General features: G+C 42.0%; 3 protein-coding genes and 1 non-coding gene across 5 annotated transcripts; 3 read left to right on the top strand and 1 right to left on the bottom strand.

Moving 5' to 3' along the window:
• The first annotated feature begins 255 nt into the window (after positions 1–255).
• On the top strand, positions 256–8,159 carry zbed4 (zinc finger, BED-type containing 4). Of its 2 annotated transcripts, none has more exons than XM_028393798.1 (2): positions 256–426; positions 3,309–8,159. In XM_028393798.1, exon 2 carries the CDS (start codon positions 3,502–3,504, stop codon positions 7,264–7,266), a length of 3,765 nt encoding a protein of 1,254 aa, XP_028249599.1. In that variant the 5' UTR covers positions 256–426; positions 3,309–3,501; the 3' UTR covers positions 7,267–8,159. The 2 variants fall into 2 exon arrangements, with proteins under 2 accessions (XP_028249599.1, XP_028249607.1); XM_028393806.1 differs by having other exon boundaries at positions 256–486.
• alg12 (ALG12 alpha-1,6-mannosyltransferase) lies at positions 8,109–11,428 on the bottom strand. Its single transcript, XM_028393818.1, has 9 exons — positions 11,255–11,428; positions 10,375–10,507; positions 10,120–10,293; positions 9,848–10,042; positions 9,659–9,762; positions 9,350–9,573; positions 9,080–9,249; positions 8,750–8,825; positions 8,109–8,666 (listed from the first exon to the last, which is right to left on the bottom strand). The coding sequence occupies exons 1-9, from the start codon at positions 11,411–11,413 to the stop codon at positions 8,444–8,446; spliced, it is 1,458 nt and encodes a 485-aa protein (XP_028249619.1). The 5' UTR covers positions 11,414–11,428; the 3' UTR covers positions 8,109–8,443.
• trnaw-cca (transfer RNA tryptophan (anticodon CCA)) lies at positions 10,950–11,021 on the top strand. Its single transcript has one exon. It is a non-coding gene; the product is annotated as a tRNA-Trp (tRNA).
• Positions 11,429–11,712: 284 nt separating the features above from the next.
• Positions 11,713–15,082, top strand: creld2 (CRELD disulfide isomerase 2). Its single transcript, XM_028399146.1, has 10 exons — positions 11,713–12,088; positions 12,245–12,327; positions 12,688–12,798; positions 12,964–13,055; positions 13,168–13,344; positions 13,451–13,549; positions 13,662–13,745; positions 13,909–14,004; positions 14,488–14,628; positions 14,725–15,082. Exons 1-10 carry the CDS (start codon positions 11,945–11,947, stop codon positions 14,772–14,774), a joined length of 1,077 nt encoding a protein of 358 aa, XP_028254947.1. The 5' UTR covers positions 11,713–11,944; the 3' UTR covers positions 14,775–15,082.
• The last annotated feature ends 1,188 nt before the right edge of the window (positions 15,083–16,270 follow it).

The following is a 16,270-nucleotide window of genomic DNA, read 5'->3' as shown; positions in this document are numbered from 1 at the left end:
TACTTATTATAATAATATAACTAATTGCTTATTTATCAATTCTGGTCGAAAAGTAAATGTGTTAATACGTATTTGTTCCTGTTTGACCCCGTTAATAATAGGTTATTGAAGCTGTCATTTAAATAGTTACTCCCGCGTTATGTTATTATTAAGAATAAAAAGTAAAAGTACGGTGTTATGTAACTTAATACTGAATTTTATTAACCCCCCCCCCCCCTCCGCCATACTGAAGACCCTGAGTCCGGTGACATCATTAAAACATGTTCCTTCCGTCCGACGCTGTGTGGAGCTGCTTCGGCCGAACGCGAACTGCTAGCAAACCAGGAGACAAAAGCAACAAAGTGAACCCCCCTCCGGATCAATCAAATGTGTCATATTTAACTGTTTAGGAGCCGAAACCCACTGATCACGCCGTCATTCTTCACAGTAAGTACGCTGGGCTCATGTATGCGTCTGAAGAGGGCTTAATGCGGTCAGGACGTCGTGGTGAGTGCTGGTCTGATTCGGATCCCGTGTGGTTCGTGTGTTGCCACGGCTGGGTTCTGCCTCGCCAGGTTAGCTAGTATGTCCTGTGTGTGGCCTAGCTGGCAGCTAACCAGCTAGCAGTCGTGGTGTGGTCCGAAATTAGATTGGATTAGATTAGCGTAATTTCACGAGTTGTTATAATCTTAACGGGATAGTTGTGGAAGTTACATCATGGTGAATATTTGTGCTACATAAGTGTTGTACCTGCGTGGTGTTTTTGTGTGTTTATTAGCCTTGCGGCTAACTCAGTTAGCACCAGGATAGCCACCGTGGTGTTTACTGATGATGTAGCGTAAGTCCCAGTCATATTAAAATTTAACTAGTAATATGTGTTTATATAGGGGTCATACATGTTTGACGGGTCTGCGTTAGCTTCAGTTCATTGAGTGAAGCCAGTATGTTGATAACTATTTATAAGTTGGTGCGTGTAGTGAAGTTGAAAGGTAGTGAGCTTTGGCTATTTTTTGCTGCCCTCTCGCATCTTCCTGACTACTAGCACTTAAGCCAAACCCGGAAAACTGGCTGTCACTGTTCACTTATGACACAAGATCGCGTACTAATAATAAACAGTTGTATAAATGATTGTGTTCGCTACTACTTTCGTAGGAATTTATTGAGATTAAAGAGAATCGTTTTACTTTTTCTTTCTTTTCTTTTTTTTTTTTAGAAACAGCTACTGGTTAGACTGGTTTGCATGAAAGTTATAATTGTGTACTTAGGCAAATGTCGAAAGAGCTGTCGTGTCTTGGAGGTATTCACAGGTTGTTATCGTGTACTTCTGACAAATACCTGGATTTTATCATCATAATATGCGTGTGCGAGTGTGTCCTTTATTTTATTAAGTATGGGTGTTTAGTTTGATTGCTGCAAAGCAAACTACTTTGTCATACTTTAAGCTACAGAAACTGTTAAACTATCATTCTGTTCAGCTATTCGACTACATTTCAATTTGTTTAACTATTTTTAAACTATTTTAACTATTCGAATGATTCAACAATTTCTAAATTGATTTTTGCATTAAAGTGAATGGAGGAGCCCTTTCAACCCATTCAACTCTGAAGGCTAAACCTCAGTGATAGTTTAACTGACAGGCACCATTCAGCTTTTAAACTGCTCACAAAATGTTCAACTATTGAACTTGTATTCAGATGTTGGCTATCTTGAATGGTTTTTGAACTGGAAGTAGTTTATCAATCAAGTATTTTGGGGCTGCCTAAGAGTTTAACATTAGTGTGTATTGGGTGGAATGTTGAGAGCCAGAGTGGGCGGAATCTTCAGCAGAGTGGAGAGAGGCTGAGGGGATGCCTAAAAAAATGTCTCTAACCTGCGCTCAGGCCTGCACCTTCCATCTAACTGGAATCATTTTTACATCGGTTCGAAGGAACACTCGTTAGCTTTCTGGCGGTGTCACTCTTAAAACTGAACACCAAACCGTTTTGCCTGTACAGCCAGCTGTTTGGGGAGAGTGCCAGTAATTCTTCAAAATAACTTGATCCCTTTGTTTTGTTTTTTTGTTTGTTTTTATTACAGGCAAACTCTATAACTAGGTAATGTGTTGCTTTGAGCTTAGATCAGATAATTTTATAGTGCTGGTAAGATCATGAAATTGTGACATAGTCTGAAACACTAGCCTCATATATATGGGAATTGAATATTTGTTCCTGATTTACGGGATTATTTCCACAAGAGGTATACATCCTGCTAAAGCATAATAGATGTAATGCAACATTTATAAAGAAGAATATAGTTTGAGAACATGAAAAATTTAAGCTGTGCCAGTAGACTGTGTTGCTTGTGTTTTGAAATAATCATTCAGTGGCATATGAGTAAGACAAAACAAAATGCAGTATTACAGTATAAAAATTGTGGTATTGTGAGAGTAGATGCGCAATATTATCATCTGCCCAAAATGAACATGGACAGGCAGATAAGTGTATGCTGACTAATGCTTACTGTGTCCCTGGTGTGAGAGTGTGCATATTAAAAGTGATGACATTACTTCAGTGAACCAAAATGTGTGGATGTTTTTAAAGATCAGGTTCAGTTTTTAAAAACTGATAACAGGGGCTTTTTGTGATGACTACTCAGTGTCTCTCATGAGAGGAGAAGACAAATCTCGTTATTTCAACACTGCAAATTTAATTATCCTCATTATTAACGTATTTCAGCTATGACAGAGTCTTGATGTTCTCTGCAAAAAGGTCAAAACAATATGTGGATGTATATCATCATCTGCAAAAGGCCAAAATCAGTTTGACTGTAGATCCAGATTTGTGATTTGTTTTATCAAATATTAGAGAAGCAAGCTGACTGAACGGAGTTCCATGGAAGGCATGTTGGGCAGCATTCTGTTGCAGTTAATTACCATTTCCATGGTGGCTGCTTGCATTTGAAAGCTATGATACAACCGGTGAGCCCGGACACTAGGCTTATAAAGGCTTATAAAGGTGCTTCTTTCAGAGTACTGGGAGGCCTGGCTGAACCTGCATCTGTATATGAGACAGTGTGACCTCACACAGACCAAACCTAACGTATTTATTCCACAAAGCTTTCAAATGCTAGTCATATCGTCTGTAACTAGTAAAAAATGAGATGTAGAGCATGTGTTGTGGCCTAATATTTAACACATTGCTGCACCTTGTATCAACAGTTAATTTTAGGAAATAAAATATAAAGTGCAATCCCCAGAGTTGATTCTAGTATAGTATAACAGGTGTATTACCTGTTTTTGAATCATAATATTTATCTGTTGTCTGATCTGCTTTCTCTCTCCCTCTCTCTAGGTTGTGTACAGAAAAGTGCAACCACTTCAGTCATAAATGGAGAGGGACAAGCAGGCAGTCTGTGTCCCGGACAGCAACACACATATCACAACTCCTGCTTGAGAGCTGCTGTATCGATGACTACGTCTAAAAAAAGTGATCACGTTTGACAAGGCAGACCTGACTATTCCACAGAAACCCTTGGCCTGCTGCCATGGATGGAGAGGACGTGGGTTCTATCATGAATGAGGATGTGGTCGGTGAACCTAATGGCTCCATAGAAAGTAAAAGAAGGGAGGCAAAAGGGACCTGCCTGAAAATAGAGGGGCAGGATGGATATGTGTTCAAATCCTACAGCATTAACCCTCATGACACTGTGGATGCAAAGTCACCGGCTTGCTCCTCAATAACACTGGATAAAGACTCCCCGCTTTCTTTCCATTTATCTTCTCAGGATGACAAACAGATGGATTTGGATGAGGCAAGCAAGACTGATCCAGCTTCCCCTGCTCTTTCAGACAAATGCCAAAACGCTGATGCTGGGGAAAACGCACATGATGAAAACTATGAAAACGGCAGTGAATCGAGCAAACATGTCAAGGATGAGCCTGGAGATGCAAATGGAATGGAGGAGGAAACACAATATGATGAAGGGCTTGCATTTGGTAGTTCAATTGGCCCCTTTGTGACAAGAGATGGAGACGACTACACTAACTTACTGAGTGGATACACAAGCACCCTTTATGATGTTGCCATGGACGCTGTCACTCAGAGCCTTTTATCCTCTGTGAGAAGTCACACCAACCCGAGAAAAAAATCTCCTGCATGGAATCATTTCTGCATATCGCCACGAGACAGTACCAAAGCAATCTGTTTATACTGCATGAAGGAGTTCAGCCGGGGCAAGAACGAAAAAGACCTCAGCACAAGTTGTTTAATGAGGCATGTAAGAAGGGCTCACCCCACTGTGCTTTTACAAGATGGAGCAGACACATCCTCAAATAATCTGACTCTTGCACCATCTTTGATACCTCCCTCCCCAAACTCACCAAAAAACGGAGACTTGACAAATAACATAGTCGCCTCTGCCTCAAAGAACACTTCACCGTCCACCTCAGTTGAAAATTCAGACCTGTTATCCAAAGAAGTGTTACCCAAAGTTGAACCAAAACTCGAACCATATGCCGACTCTGCTTGCAACGCACTCTCGTCCTCACATTCCAGTGACAACAACCTCGAAGACACATCAGACGGAGGGCCCGACCGCCTTCAGGGGACCCTAAAGAGCTCTAGTTCTCGTCGCAGGTCTGCTGTATGGAAACATTTTTACCTGTCACCTGCTGACAATTCCAAAGCAGTATGTATCCATTGCATGAACGAATTCAGTAGAGGTAAAAATGGAAAGGATTTAGGGACAAGCTGTCTGATTCGTCACATGTGGAGGGCCCACAAAGAGGTTGTAATTGAGGAAAATGGGCAGGGCAACCACATTCCCCCACCCTACACAAACCCGCCTTCACTGCTGTCCCGCACATCACTCAAGGATCCACTGGACATTAAAAAAGAATCACCCCTTCTTCCATCCTCACCAGAAACCATATCAGATGAACTACCCCAAAGCATGGAGGAGAGCATGGATATGACAGAGGAACCTGATGAGGTCATGAATCTCTCAGGGCAGGAAACCTCCCTCAACCTCACCATCAAAACACAGGAGGAGGACACACCCCTGACCTCCTCACCGTGCGACCTCTCTGAAGGCCCCAGCCTCAGTCAGGATCATTTAGTTTTCCAGCAAAACAAAAAGATCATGAAACGGGTGAAATCTGAAGTGTGGCACCATTTCATAGTGTCACCAGTTGACCAGTTAAAAGCACTGTGCCGTTACTGTCCATGTGTCATTAGTCGTGGGAAGCGGGGTGACTTTGGTACAAGCTGCCTGATGCGGCATCTTATGAGACGTCACCCAGATGTCCTCAAAAACCAAAAAAGCACAGATGATTCCTCCCCTCATTCCTACAGCAATGTCACCACAACAGACACAGTTTCAGCCAAAGAAACTGAGAGCCCCCCTAGCGAGAAAAAGCCACAAACCCTGCCTGTTTTCAGTAAAAAGACGTCAAAACTGTGGAACCATTTCTCTATTTCACCTGCTGACCCTACAAAGGTGGTTTGTTTGCACTGTAGCCGCACAATTAGCAGAGGCAAAAAGACTACGAACCTCGGCACGAGCTGCCTCTTTAGGCACATGCAGAGGTTTCACGGACATGTTCTTGAAAGTAACAATACTATCTCAGGTGATGTGCCGTCTGCTGAAGCTCACGTTAAACAAGAGCTCATGGATACTTCTGTTTATGAAACGGAACAGAACCGTGAGCAATTTGATGAACACCACCCGGTTGCCAAAAAAATCACCAAACTTATTGCAGAAATGCTCGCACTGGATCTTCAGCCATCAGCTATGGTGGAGAATGCTGGACTGAACAGACTACTAGAGTACCTCCAGCCTCAGTATTCTCTACCACCTTCTTCTTACTTTACCAGCACTGCCATACCAGACATGTATGAACGGGTGAAGGATGTTGTGTTGACCCACCTGAAAGAGGCTGAAGGTGGCGTTGTCCACTTCACAACAAGTATTTGGGTCAGCAGCCAGACAAGGGAATACCTGACCCTTACTGCCCACTGGGCAACATACGAGTCAAGTGTCAGACCCCAGGGTCAAGACTTTCACTGTTCTGCTCTCCTAAGTGTCTCACAAATAGACTGTGATCATGATATGCATGACATCCCAAAGCAGCTGGAGTATCTGTGGGATTCTTGGATCACCTCATCAGGGCTGAAAAGGGGGTTCACTGTAACTGATAACAACACCATCAGAAACACCTTAGAAGACCATGGCCACACCACCTTGCAGTGTTTTGGACACACTATAGACCTCATTGTAAGCGAAGCCATAAAGAGCCAGAGAATGGTTCAGAACCTTCTGAGTATTGCACGAAAGATCTGTGAGCGTGTGCACCGCTCAGCAAAGGCCAAGGAAAAGCTGGCTGAGCTCCAGAGGGTCCACCAACTGCCAGAGAACCAGCTGATACAGGACGTTCCTTCCAAGTGGAGAACATCCTTTTTCATGCTGGAGCGGCTGGTGGAACAGAAGAAAGCCATCGACGAGATGTCGATTGAGTGCAATTTCAGGGAAATGATCAGCTGCGACCAGTGGGAAGTGATGCTGTCCGTCTGCAATGCACTGAAACCTTTCGAAGTCGCCTGCAGGGAGATGAGCAACCGCACTGCCACTCTAGGACAAGTGATACCACTCTTTCACATCCTCAGTAGAAAAATAGACCTGCTGTTTGATGAGACTGTGGGCATAGACAACATGCTCAAGTCTCTAAAGGAAGCCATGGTGAGCAAAATGTCTGCAACACTGCATGACCCACGATATACCTGGGCAACCATGCTGGACCCGCGATACAAAACTTCACTGTTCACAGAGGAAGAAGCTGAGCGCTGTAAACTAGATCTGATCCGGGAGCTGGACTTGTCCTCTTCTACCTCACTCCCTGACAAACCTCTGTTGCCCAATGGCTGCAGCGAAGCCGCCTCTGTTTCATCCGGAACCCCCAATTCAAACAAGGACAACCTCTGGTCCTTAATGGCTGACATCAGGCAAAAGATAAAAAACGAGGAGAAGCCAAAGTCCTCAGAGCTGGCAGTGCTGGAGTACCTTGAGGAAGACATACTTGATCAAAGCTGTGACCCCCTAGACTATTGGAACCTAAAAAAGTTCCTGTGGCCTGATCTTGCCAAAGTAGCTGCCCGTTATGTGGGCTGCCCTCCCAGCATCATCCCAGCAGAGACATTGTTCAGCACAGCTAGTGTCAACTGTGCTCTAAATCAGCCCAGGCCTTTGCTGGACAACATGGAGGGTCTGCTGTTCCTCAAGGTCAACCTCCCTTTGATTTATTTTCAGTACTGATCATTATTGTGCATTAACTTGAAAACCCTTTATCAAGGACCAAGTTGCATAGCTGTGAAATGGGGGGATGGGTTCTGTTGGGCAAAAATGTAAAATATATCAATTTATACACTGATTGATTCTCAATGCAAAGGCCAGATCGAGGTTTTATTGTATTCTGTGTACTACTGTTTAACACTCTGGAGCTTGGAGTTGTTGTGATGAAAAGTCTCAGTCAGAAGTGTATCAGGGAGGGAGGGTTTTTTTCTAGCTGTAGGGGTTGATGATATGTGTTTGCTTGTAAAATTGATGTTCTTTTTGTTCTGTCTACTCTCTCCTTGTGCCTTATCCAAAACTACTTCAGGTCAAAATGCTGTAAATATTGTTAAATTTGCGCAGATCACTTCAGGATGCTTTTTTTTATTCCTATTGATTTAAAGATAGATGCAGTCGTTTTCAGAATGAAAGCGAGGCCCAAAAATAAATGCTGTGACTGAAAGATATTTTAAGTTAATGTTATTTAATTTTCATTGTGAATTTGTGGCTCATGGTACTGTCATTTAGAAATAGACCTTTTTTTTTACTTGCTGAAATGTTTTTAATAAGATCTTGTATAATATTGCTGTATTTTCAGAATAAGGGGGTTGTTTGGAATATACAATTTGTCTCTTAAGCACAATTTAAGTTTATGTCCAGGGGATTAAATTATGGGTTTATTATTGAGTAAAAACAATGTACTGTACATTTTTATATTAAATGACTTCTGAACCTAATTTCATAAATGTTTTAGCATTGAGACTGGAAACATGCAAATTTTGTGGTCATCTGTAAATAAAGGTTTTCCTTATAGAATATTGCAGAGGTTGTTTTGTTACACAATATGTATTTTATTGTACAAAACATTGAGTTATTCCAGATATCCAGATGTTTCCACTCAAATATAAGTATATACCCCACTGCATAAGTCGACTTTGTTCCTATGAACATCTAATATTCTGAGGTAAAAAATGCAAAGGTGTTTTCAAAGGATGAAATCAACTACTACTGAAAAGAATATCTTTTTTGGAACAATCAAGTGCCACAAATGTGTTAATACAGTATTTGGATCTTTTTTTGTGGAATGCCATTATTATCACATCTGAAAACGCATAACAGTGTCACCTTTGGTCTTATAGTTTGGGACGTCCAATATTCCTGCTCAGGTCTTTCTCTGCATGAGCACAGTTTTTCTTGCTAATCGCACACTGATGAGAGGAAACTCAAACGTGTTGAAGGCGAGGTTGCTGTAACCTTCTATGAAGGCCAGTGGCTGATGGGTATCCTGGAGTAGCTGTATCTTGGTAACATTAGCCTCCATCAGAAGGTGTGAGTACATTTTTATCTCAGGATCTGTGGGGGTCAAGTCTTCTCTTTTGTCATACCTGTAGGAAAATAAAACATTACAAAATCTTAAAGGATATGACTGTGCACACTTTGGGTTATAACAAATGTAAACTACACCAACCTCCAGTTTCTGTTTTCCTCTAAGAAGCGTGACACTCCTGTTTCAGCAACATAGGTGTCGATGTGAACAAAGACATCTGAAGCAAAAACAAAGCATGTGACATGTACTCGGAGCATCTTACACATGTTTTTTAATAGTTATGTAGCTTTACAATGTGCAATAACTGAAAGAACATATTAAAATGAAATAAAAACAAGAGTAAACACAATAAAAGCTATTCAAAATAAAAGTGTTTTCAGCTGCATTCTCAATCATGAATCATGAATTGAATGATTTATAGGTGAGATTCTGACTTACTACCAGTGCAAATGAAATAGAAATGATTCCAACCTGCTGTAGCTGGCAACAGTCTGTGTAGTTCCTGCATCCCTCTGCCTCCAGGGTAGTTGTAGTGAGAAACATAGAGGCAAATGCCAGTGTATGCTGTGTTGGTCAACAGCTGGCCAACCACCACTGCAGAGCCCACTTTATATATCCAAGATTTCTGGTAGTTGCACAAACTAAATCACACAGATAAAAAAAGAGAAACTTTCATCTTCTAGTGCATGTTGGTGACATAAGTGACAGCTACTTAAAAAATGTATTTATGTTTTAACTTACATAAATGAACAGCCACGAGCAGCCACCAAACTGAGAACAGGGAAGGTGTATATGATGAAGCGCAGCTCCTTGTGTGGCAGCAGGGAGTAGAGGAGAATGAAGCCCACAGTAGGCAGCAACAACAGCCTCATCCGCCTGTCAAAGAGGCCGAGGGGGACAAAGAGCAGCGTGCAGCCCAGTGCACGAGGTATGGCAGAGTAAAAGTACCAGAGAAAGGGTGAGGTTTACTGGGGAGAGGAGTTAAGGTGAACTTTACAAGCAGATACATTTCAATCAAAAGCAAGTGTACTCAAGTAAAGTAAAGGATATTCCCCAGTTAGAACTTTTGTTAAGAATAGTGTTGTACCACAACACCTGGCCTTCAGGCCACAGAATCTTCCTCCAAAAGAAGGTGTCGACAGCCACCGTCAGAGCTGCAGCAGACAGGAAATTAAAACCACTATATTACACAGATCTGTTGGTCAGTCATGTCAGCATGGCAATACATTTCCCACTAACCCAGTGACAAGATCCCGGCTGGAGCAGCGTAGTAAAGCATCCGCAGCAGTCCTAGCTTCTTGGTCAGTAGTGACATCAGCAACATGAGGCCCATGAAGATACAGAGCTCCGATCGGAATATGATGATGACCAAAGCAGAAAGGCTGATGAACCGGCCAAATTTCTGAGCCATCCAAGATGTGAATGCTATGAGAACTTGGAGGAGAATTTTGCTGTTAAAATGACACTTTTTTAGCAGCCAAAAATAACATTTAAGAAAATTTATCTTTCACCTATTGGCAGTGCAAATACATTTGGGAGTGTCCTTGTGCTGTAGAACATGAGATGAAACTGTGAAGCACAGGTCAGAGAGAAAAGGCCTGCAACTGTGGAGCCAAACTGCCTCCTCACCTCTCTCTGCATGTGCCACAGTGCACTGATGACACAGACTCCCAGGGAAGCCCGCACTGCACAGACCACACATCACATTTAACGACTGTTTACAGCAGAGAAAATTTTGCAAAAAAATATCATGCTAGTCATTTTACCTATAAGCTGTGTGTAGAATTTTGGTACTTCCAGGAGAGAGGAGAAAAAAACAAAAGGGGAGGAGAGCATGGAGAGGAAGAGGGGGCCAAGGAAAGTGCGTGGCACCACACCTGGAAATTCATGATGGTCATACTAAAAGACAGGAGCAGCAGCATTGATCATTCTTTCATTGATCATCATTTTTTTCACATAGATTTTAAAGACGTGTATACAAGTTTTAAAAAATCTAATCTAAAATTATCCTATTTAGCTGCTTTAAAGCAAATCTTCTACTCTCCTCACAAATCTCCAAACAATGAATGATCCCTAAAATCACTAATAAATATATGTGCTGTTTAAATTCTTTCGACATTATGGACATAACTACAGTCTAACTTTGTACAAATACAGCTTACATATATAAAATATTATTATTTTGCTTTTTATTAAACCGTTTTTGCTTGCATTGTATTTTTTAAAGTCCACAACAACACAACAAACTAATACTGAAATCTTTCAGTTTTGAGCTTTGTGACAGCCAAAATCCTGCCTTAAATAGTTGCCTTACTTTCCAAGGCTCAATACTCATTTAGGTGACTCTGTGGCGCAACGGTAGCGCGTCTGACTCCAGATCAGAAGGTTGCGTGTTCAAATCACGTCAGGGTCAGTATTTAGCCAAATTTCCCAGCTTGGCATAAATAAAGTATTTCTATTCTAAATGTAACATTTTTCTAATATTCTCCTTAGGGCAATACGCATTTTTACATTATCTAACTTACATTCTCTTTAGCCATTATTGCTGCAAGTAGACAAGTAAACATTCGCACTTTTCCAAATGTTTGATTAAATTCACTTGTGCTATGTCCAGTTAGCTTCTTAGCACAATAAATGGCTGCTTACCTTGTCAAAGTCAAGTCTGTGATACAGAATGTCGTGTGTCGCTTGTAAATTGAAGCTCTCTTCAACTTTTGTGAATGGACAAATAAATAAATGTAACAGAGCCACAGAAATTAAGAGAAACAACAGTGGCAGCCCTAAAACAGTCCTTTTTTCAGCCATGACAGCTGAAAGCTCATTTTCACTTCCGGTCAACACCGGAAGTGAACTACACGTTTTGTTTTCATACGGCTGTTTTGGTAAGATTATTTTTTACCAATAATCAGATAGATATGTGGGTTAGAATGTTATCATATACTTCATCCTAAAGATAAAAATAAAATTATTTATTATACAACTGCAAGGCTTCGTGAATTTTCCACGTGGGGATGGGTTTTATTGTCCCGCGCGTGGCGGCCTATGATTGGTTGTACGTTTGATTGACAGGCCAGCGCAGCCAATTACTACAAGCCACAAGTCGGGCAGGAGGCTGACGCGGAAAACTAGAACGGCACTGTTTTTTTCTACAACCCGGCATGTAAATAGTATTTTGTCGCGCTTTGCATAGATAACGCTAGCTTTCATTTAATGTTAAGTACACATCACTTAGATGTACCCGACCCGTGTGGCACTTTGATATTAGCAGAAAGCCTGCTCGTTAGTGGCTGAGGCGTGTGTCCTGATATGAAACTGTGTCTGAACTGATCGGCTGAGATGCTGTCCACCGGTCCAGAGCTGCGACTGCTGCGGCTATTGTCTTGTGTAACTCTTGTTTTACTTTTTCAAGTCAACGACTCTAAGAGGGACTTAAAAGGCGCTTGTAGCACTTGTCGGCAAATCACTGATAACTTCAACAAGGTCAGAGAGCTTTAAAACCTCTCCTTTGTTTTTATAATTTCACTAAGAAGCATGAACTCCTTAGCCTTAAACTCTTTGCCTTCTGCTTCCTTTAATGTCACCAGTACATCTACATGTCTGCTTTTCTTTATAAATATAACTGGTTCTGTTTTTTAGGGATTTGACAGAACAGCAAAGCAGAACTTTGGAGGCGGCAACACAGCCTGGGAGGAGAGGAAACTGTCTAAATATGAGACGAGGTGAGTCCAAACTGCAGGTCAGCCTGTCACAGGTCATCACAGCTGGTGTTTGTATTTAGAATCACAAACAGATTTGTTGCCACCCTTGTTTCACATAGAAAGAATTTGTCCTAGCACTTGGTGTAGATATATACATATAAGTATTTACAAGAAATATAAGAATAATGGGGATGTGTCAAGTGCCTGAATCTAAATAGTAAAGTTGTGAGGGTGTTAGTGTGTTCACATTAATATTCAAAGTTTAGCATTAATGTAGTAGAATATTTACACATGCTCAATTTTAGACTCCATTGCTTCCTTCTTTTGTGACGGTTAGTTCCCTTTCAGTCCTGTTTATGAGCGTCTGTCTGTCTCTTACAGTGAGATCCGTCTGATGGAGATCCTGGAGGGGCTGTGTGAGAGCAGCAGCTTTGAGTGCAACCGCATGGTAGAAGAACATGAAGAGCATTTTGAAACATGGTGGTTTAAGAGGTTGGACAATGCAAATATGTGACACATCTAGTGATTGGTTGGATTTAGGCTGCATGTTTTGTACCATAATTTGCACAGAACAAGTAGAAAATTTATTTTCACTTAGGTACTAAAATGTGGTAAACCTCATGGCTTCCTGTCTGTTTTTTTCCTGTTGCAATGCAGGAAAACAAAACATCCTGATCTGCATAAATGGTTCTGCATTGAAACGATCAAGGTGTGCTGTCCAAAAGGGACATTTGGACTGGACTGCAATGGTAAAAAAAGCCTCTATGTTTGTAGACAGACTATATGTGGATAGAATCTGTGAACCCAAGTGATACGTAGAGTGAGTCTTGAGCTGTGCTTCTCTGTCATTGTGTCGCATAGCCTGTGTGGGGGGCTCGGAAAGACCTTGTCACGGAAATGGAGTGTGTGACGGTGACGGGACCCGTGGCGGGAACGGGAAGTGCAGCTGTGACACTGGTTACAGCGGGGAGTTCTGTCTCGACTGCACTGATGGCTACTTCAGTGAAGTGAGGAACGACACCTTCTCCCTGTGCACAGGTAAAACAAAGGGCCGCTCTTGCACCACAGACATGTCACCAACGTTTCTGCAAAACAAAAAGAGAGAAGTGACTTGTCTGAATTTGGGCTGCACATCCTCTTGTAGAATGTCACTCATCTTGCGAGACCTGCACAGGGGCAACCAATCAGGACTGCAATGAGTGCAAGGAAGGCTGGGAGGAAGACGACCAAGAGGCTTGTGTCGGTGAGGGCAGCAGTATGAAGCATTAAGTTCCTCTGCTTGTGCTGTATTGGCGCAATGCCTCCATGTACCAGAATGCATTGCACATTAGCCCGGTCTATCCAATATGTTGCAGATGTGAATGAGTGCTCCAAAGACCCTTCTCCGTGTAAAGAAGATCAATACTGCCTGAACACAGAGGGATCCTTCTCCTGCAGAAGTAAGAAAATGGTTGTGCATTTTAACCTGTTCAGCTTTAGTGTTGTAAAAATATATGTGTATTTAATATGTTTTGAGTCTTGTGAAGTATCCTGAAATGTAAACAGAGGTGACATTTAGCTGTGATATTTATCTGATAGAATTACGTGTGTTTTTGTGTACAGCCTGTGACAAAGTGTGTTCTAGCTGCACTGGATCCGGCCCTGATAAATGCAAAGCCTGTGCCAGCGGGTACCAGGACACAGAGGGCGCCTGCACAGGTACAGCTGAAGTCATTCCCTACAGGCTGAGTCGGATGTTTACATGTAAACAAGCTAAAATGAGCTCTGTGGGGAAACACAGACATTTTGACACTATATATATATATATATATATATATATATATATATATATATATATGGAGACACTCTTTTCCTCTCATTTCCGCTCATTTCCTGCTGTTTTATGTCTAATCAGTCACATTAAATTATAGGCAGGCATGAGAACACAGCAGATTCCCTGCACAGGTTTTTGGCATACATGGACCTGCATCCAGGAGCAGAGGGAATATGAGGGGAGGGTTCACAGATAGTGTATGCAGATGGTGATGTGAAAAGAGATGCAGGTGGTGCAGGATGCTGTAACTTTGATAAAAGCTATCATAAAGAGAGTTATGTTATTTAAGAGCATAAAGAAAACACCACCTCTGATACCTCAGATCAATACACTTACATTGATTTGTTTATCCGTGTTGTGTTTTCCAGATATCGATGAGTGTTCTCAGTCAGAGTCAGTTTGCACGAAGGAGCACCAGGAGTGTGTCAATAATAAAGGCAGCTACATGTGCGTCTGCTCCAGTGGCTATGAGGAGCAAGATGGCCAGTGTATCAAAACACCACAAAAAGGTGAGGATCGCTCTGACGTTTTTAGCAAGAATTGAAAGAAAACTTTGTAACACATTAATATTCATATTATATATAATGTTCTTCCATCTCTGTTAGATAAAACTGAAGCGTCTGAAATGACCACATCTGCACACGGCGAGCTTTGACCACAAAACTGGGACCAGTAGGAGCAAACTGCTGAAGACTCGGCACGCCGGAAACCTCCTGGTTTTAAAATCGTTGACTCCATGCACTTAATATACAAGCTGCACTTAGAACCAACAAAAAGACACCATGACAGTGTTCCTGCAGTGGATTATAATGGATTACAGGACAGAAAAAAAGAGACATTCTGTGCTGTGTGCTGCTTGTTGTTGCTTTTCTCTGGTGTGCACCACTCTTTATGTGTCGTAAGGTTTTAAAAAAAAATTCAAAATGTTTCAATAAAGATGATGTCACATTTATCAGAAAACTATACTGTGTAAATGTGGATATTTTCTTGTACAATGAAGCAGGTAGAGGTTGTGTTGCAGTGATCACGTATGACCACAAGATGGCACTGTTGCCTTGAGAAACAGTCTGATGATGATGATCAGCTGGGAGGGATTGTATGTGTCTCACTGCTTTCCCACCTTTTATCTGTGCTTTGATGCACAGCCTGCATGTGTTTATAAGAGTAAATTCTACATCTCATAAATCTACAATCCTTCTGCACACAGATTTTACTGTAAGTCCTGCTTTTACTGTGCACCTCCACAGTTTGGTTGCTGTTTGGGAAAAGACCTTCCTCCCGGCCCCGTGTGGATCAAAGCATATTTTTCTGACCCAGCTCTCACCTTGCAATCAGGCTTCCTGTGGGATGATGTCAGCTGTTTTGACTTGACAGGCCTGCTTAAGGTGGAAAGAACGACCAGTCGAGACCTGCCTGAGCTGGTCATGAGGCAGCAGAGATGCAATAACACCACAGTCAGACCCCCGCCCCCACCACCACTTTCCACCCAGCACCACTTTAAGAAGACGCTTTCCCAAAAAGCGGTCAACTGATAAAACAATTGCTGCAACAGATCTTAACCAAGTTTGGACTTTTATTAGAGGAACTAAAGTAACAGGATGATAACTGACAGATCAGTAATCTTATCAGAGGCTCGAGGGAGAAAGTGTTTTTCTTCAGGAGGGTTAGGCAAGGTGAGGCCCATATCAGAGAACACACGAGAGAGCATCAGCATGAGTCAGCACACTGACTAATGCATGAGTCAGTGTATTGATGCTGCAACACCCCACCTAGGTGAATTCAGCCTTTATTAGATATATATAAATGTTATGAGGCCTCAACCCTTGGAAACAAGATACCCTCTGCTCCCACCACCTCACAGCAGCAGCACGTGCAGGAAGGATTATGGATCTGATGCTGAGTGACTGGATACATCATGACTAATGACTATAGATTCACCTGGCTTGTCTTATTGGTTGAACATTGAGGCGGTGCAGCAGCAGCAGAGAGTGTGTGATTCAATCTGGAGGCATTTTACAACACCCATCTTATCAGACTGACACACAAAGTGCATGCTGCAGGAAATGGTTATGCACATCCACTCTGTTTGTTTGTTTTTGTGTCTTTGTGTTTGTTAGCATTTGTTAGAATTTCTGCTAATGTTGCCACAGG

The sequence above is a fragment of the Parambassis ranga genome, chromosome 2 (genome assembly GCF_900634625.1).
Source record: "Parambassis ranga chromosome 2, fParRan2.1, whole genome shotgun sequence".
Taxonomy (NCBI): domain Eukaryota; kingdom Metazoa; phylum Chordata; class Actinopteri; family Ambassidae; genus Parambassis; species Parambassis ranga.
Note: the sequence above shows the minus strand (reverse complement) of the source record. Positions and strands in the feature narration are given on the sequence as shown.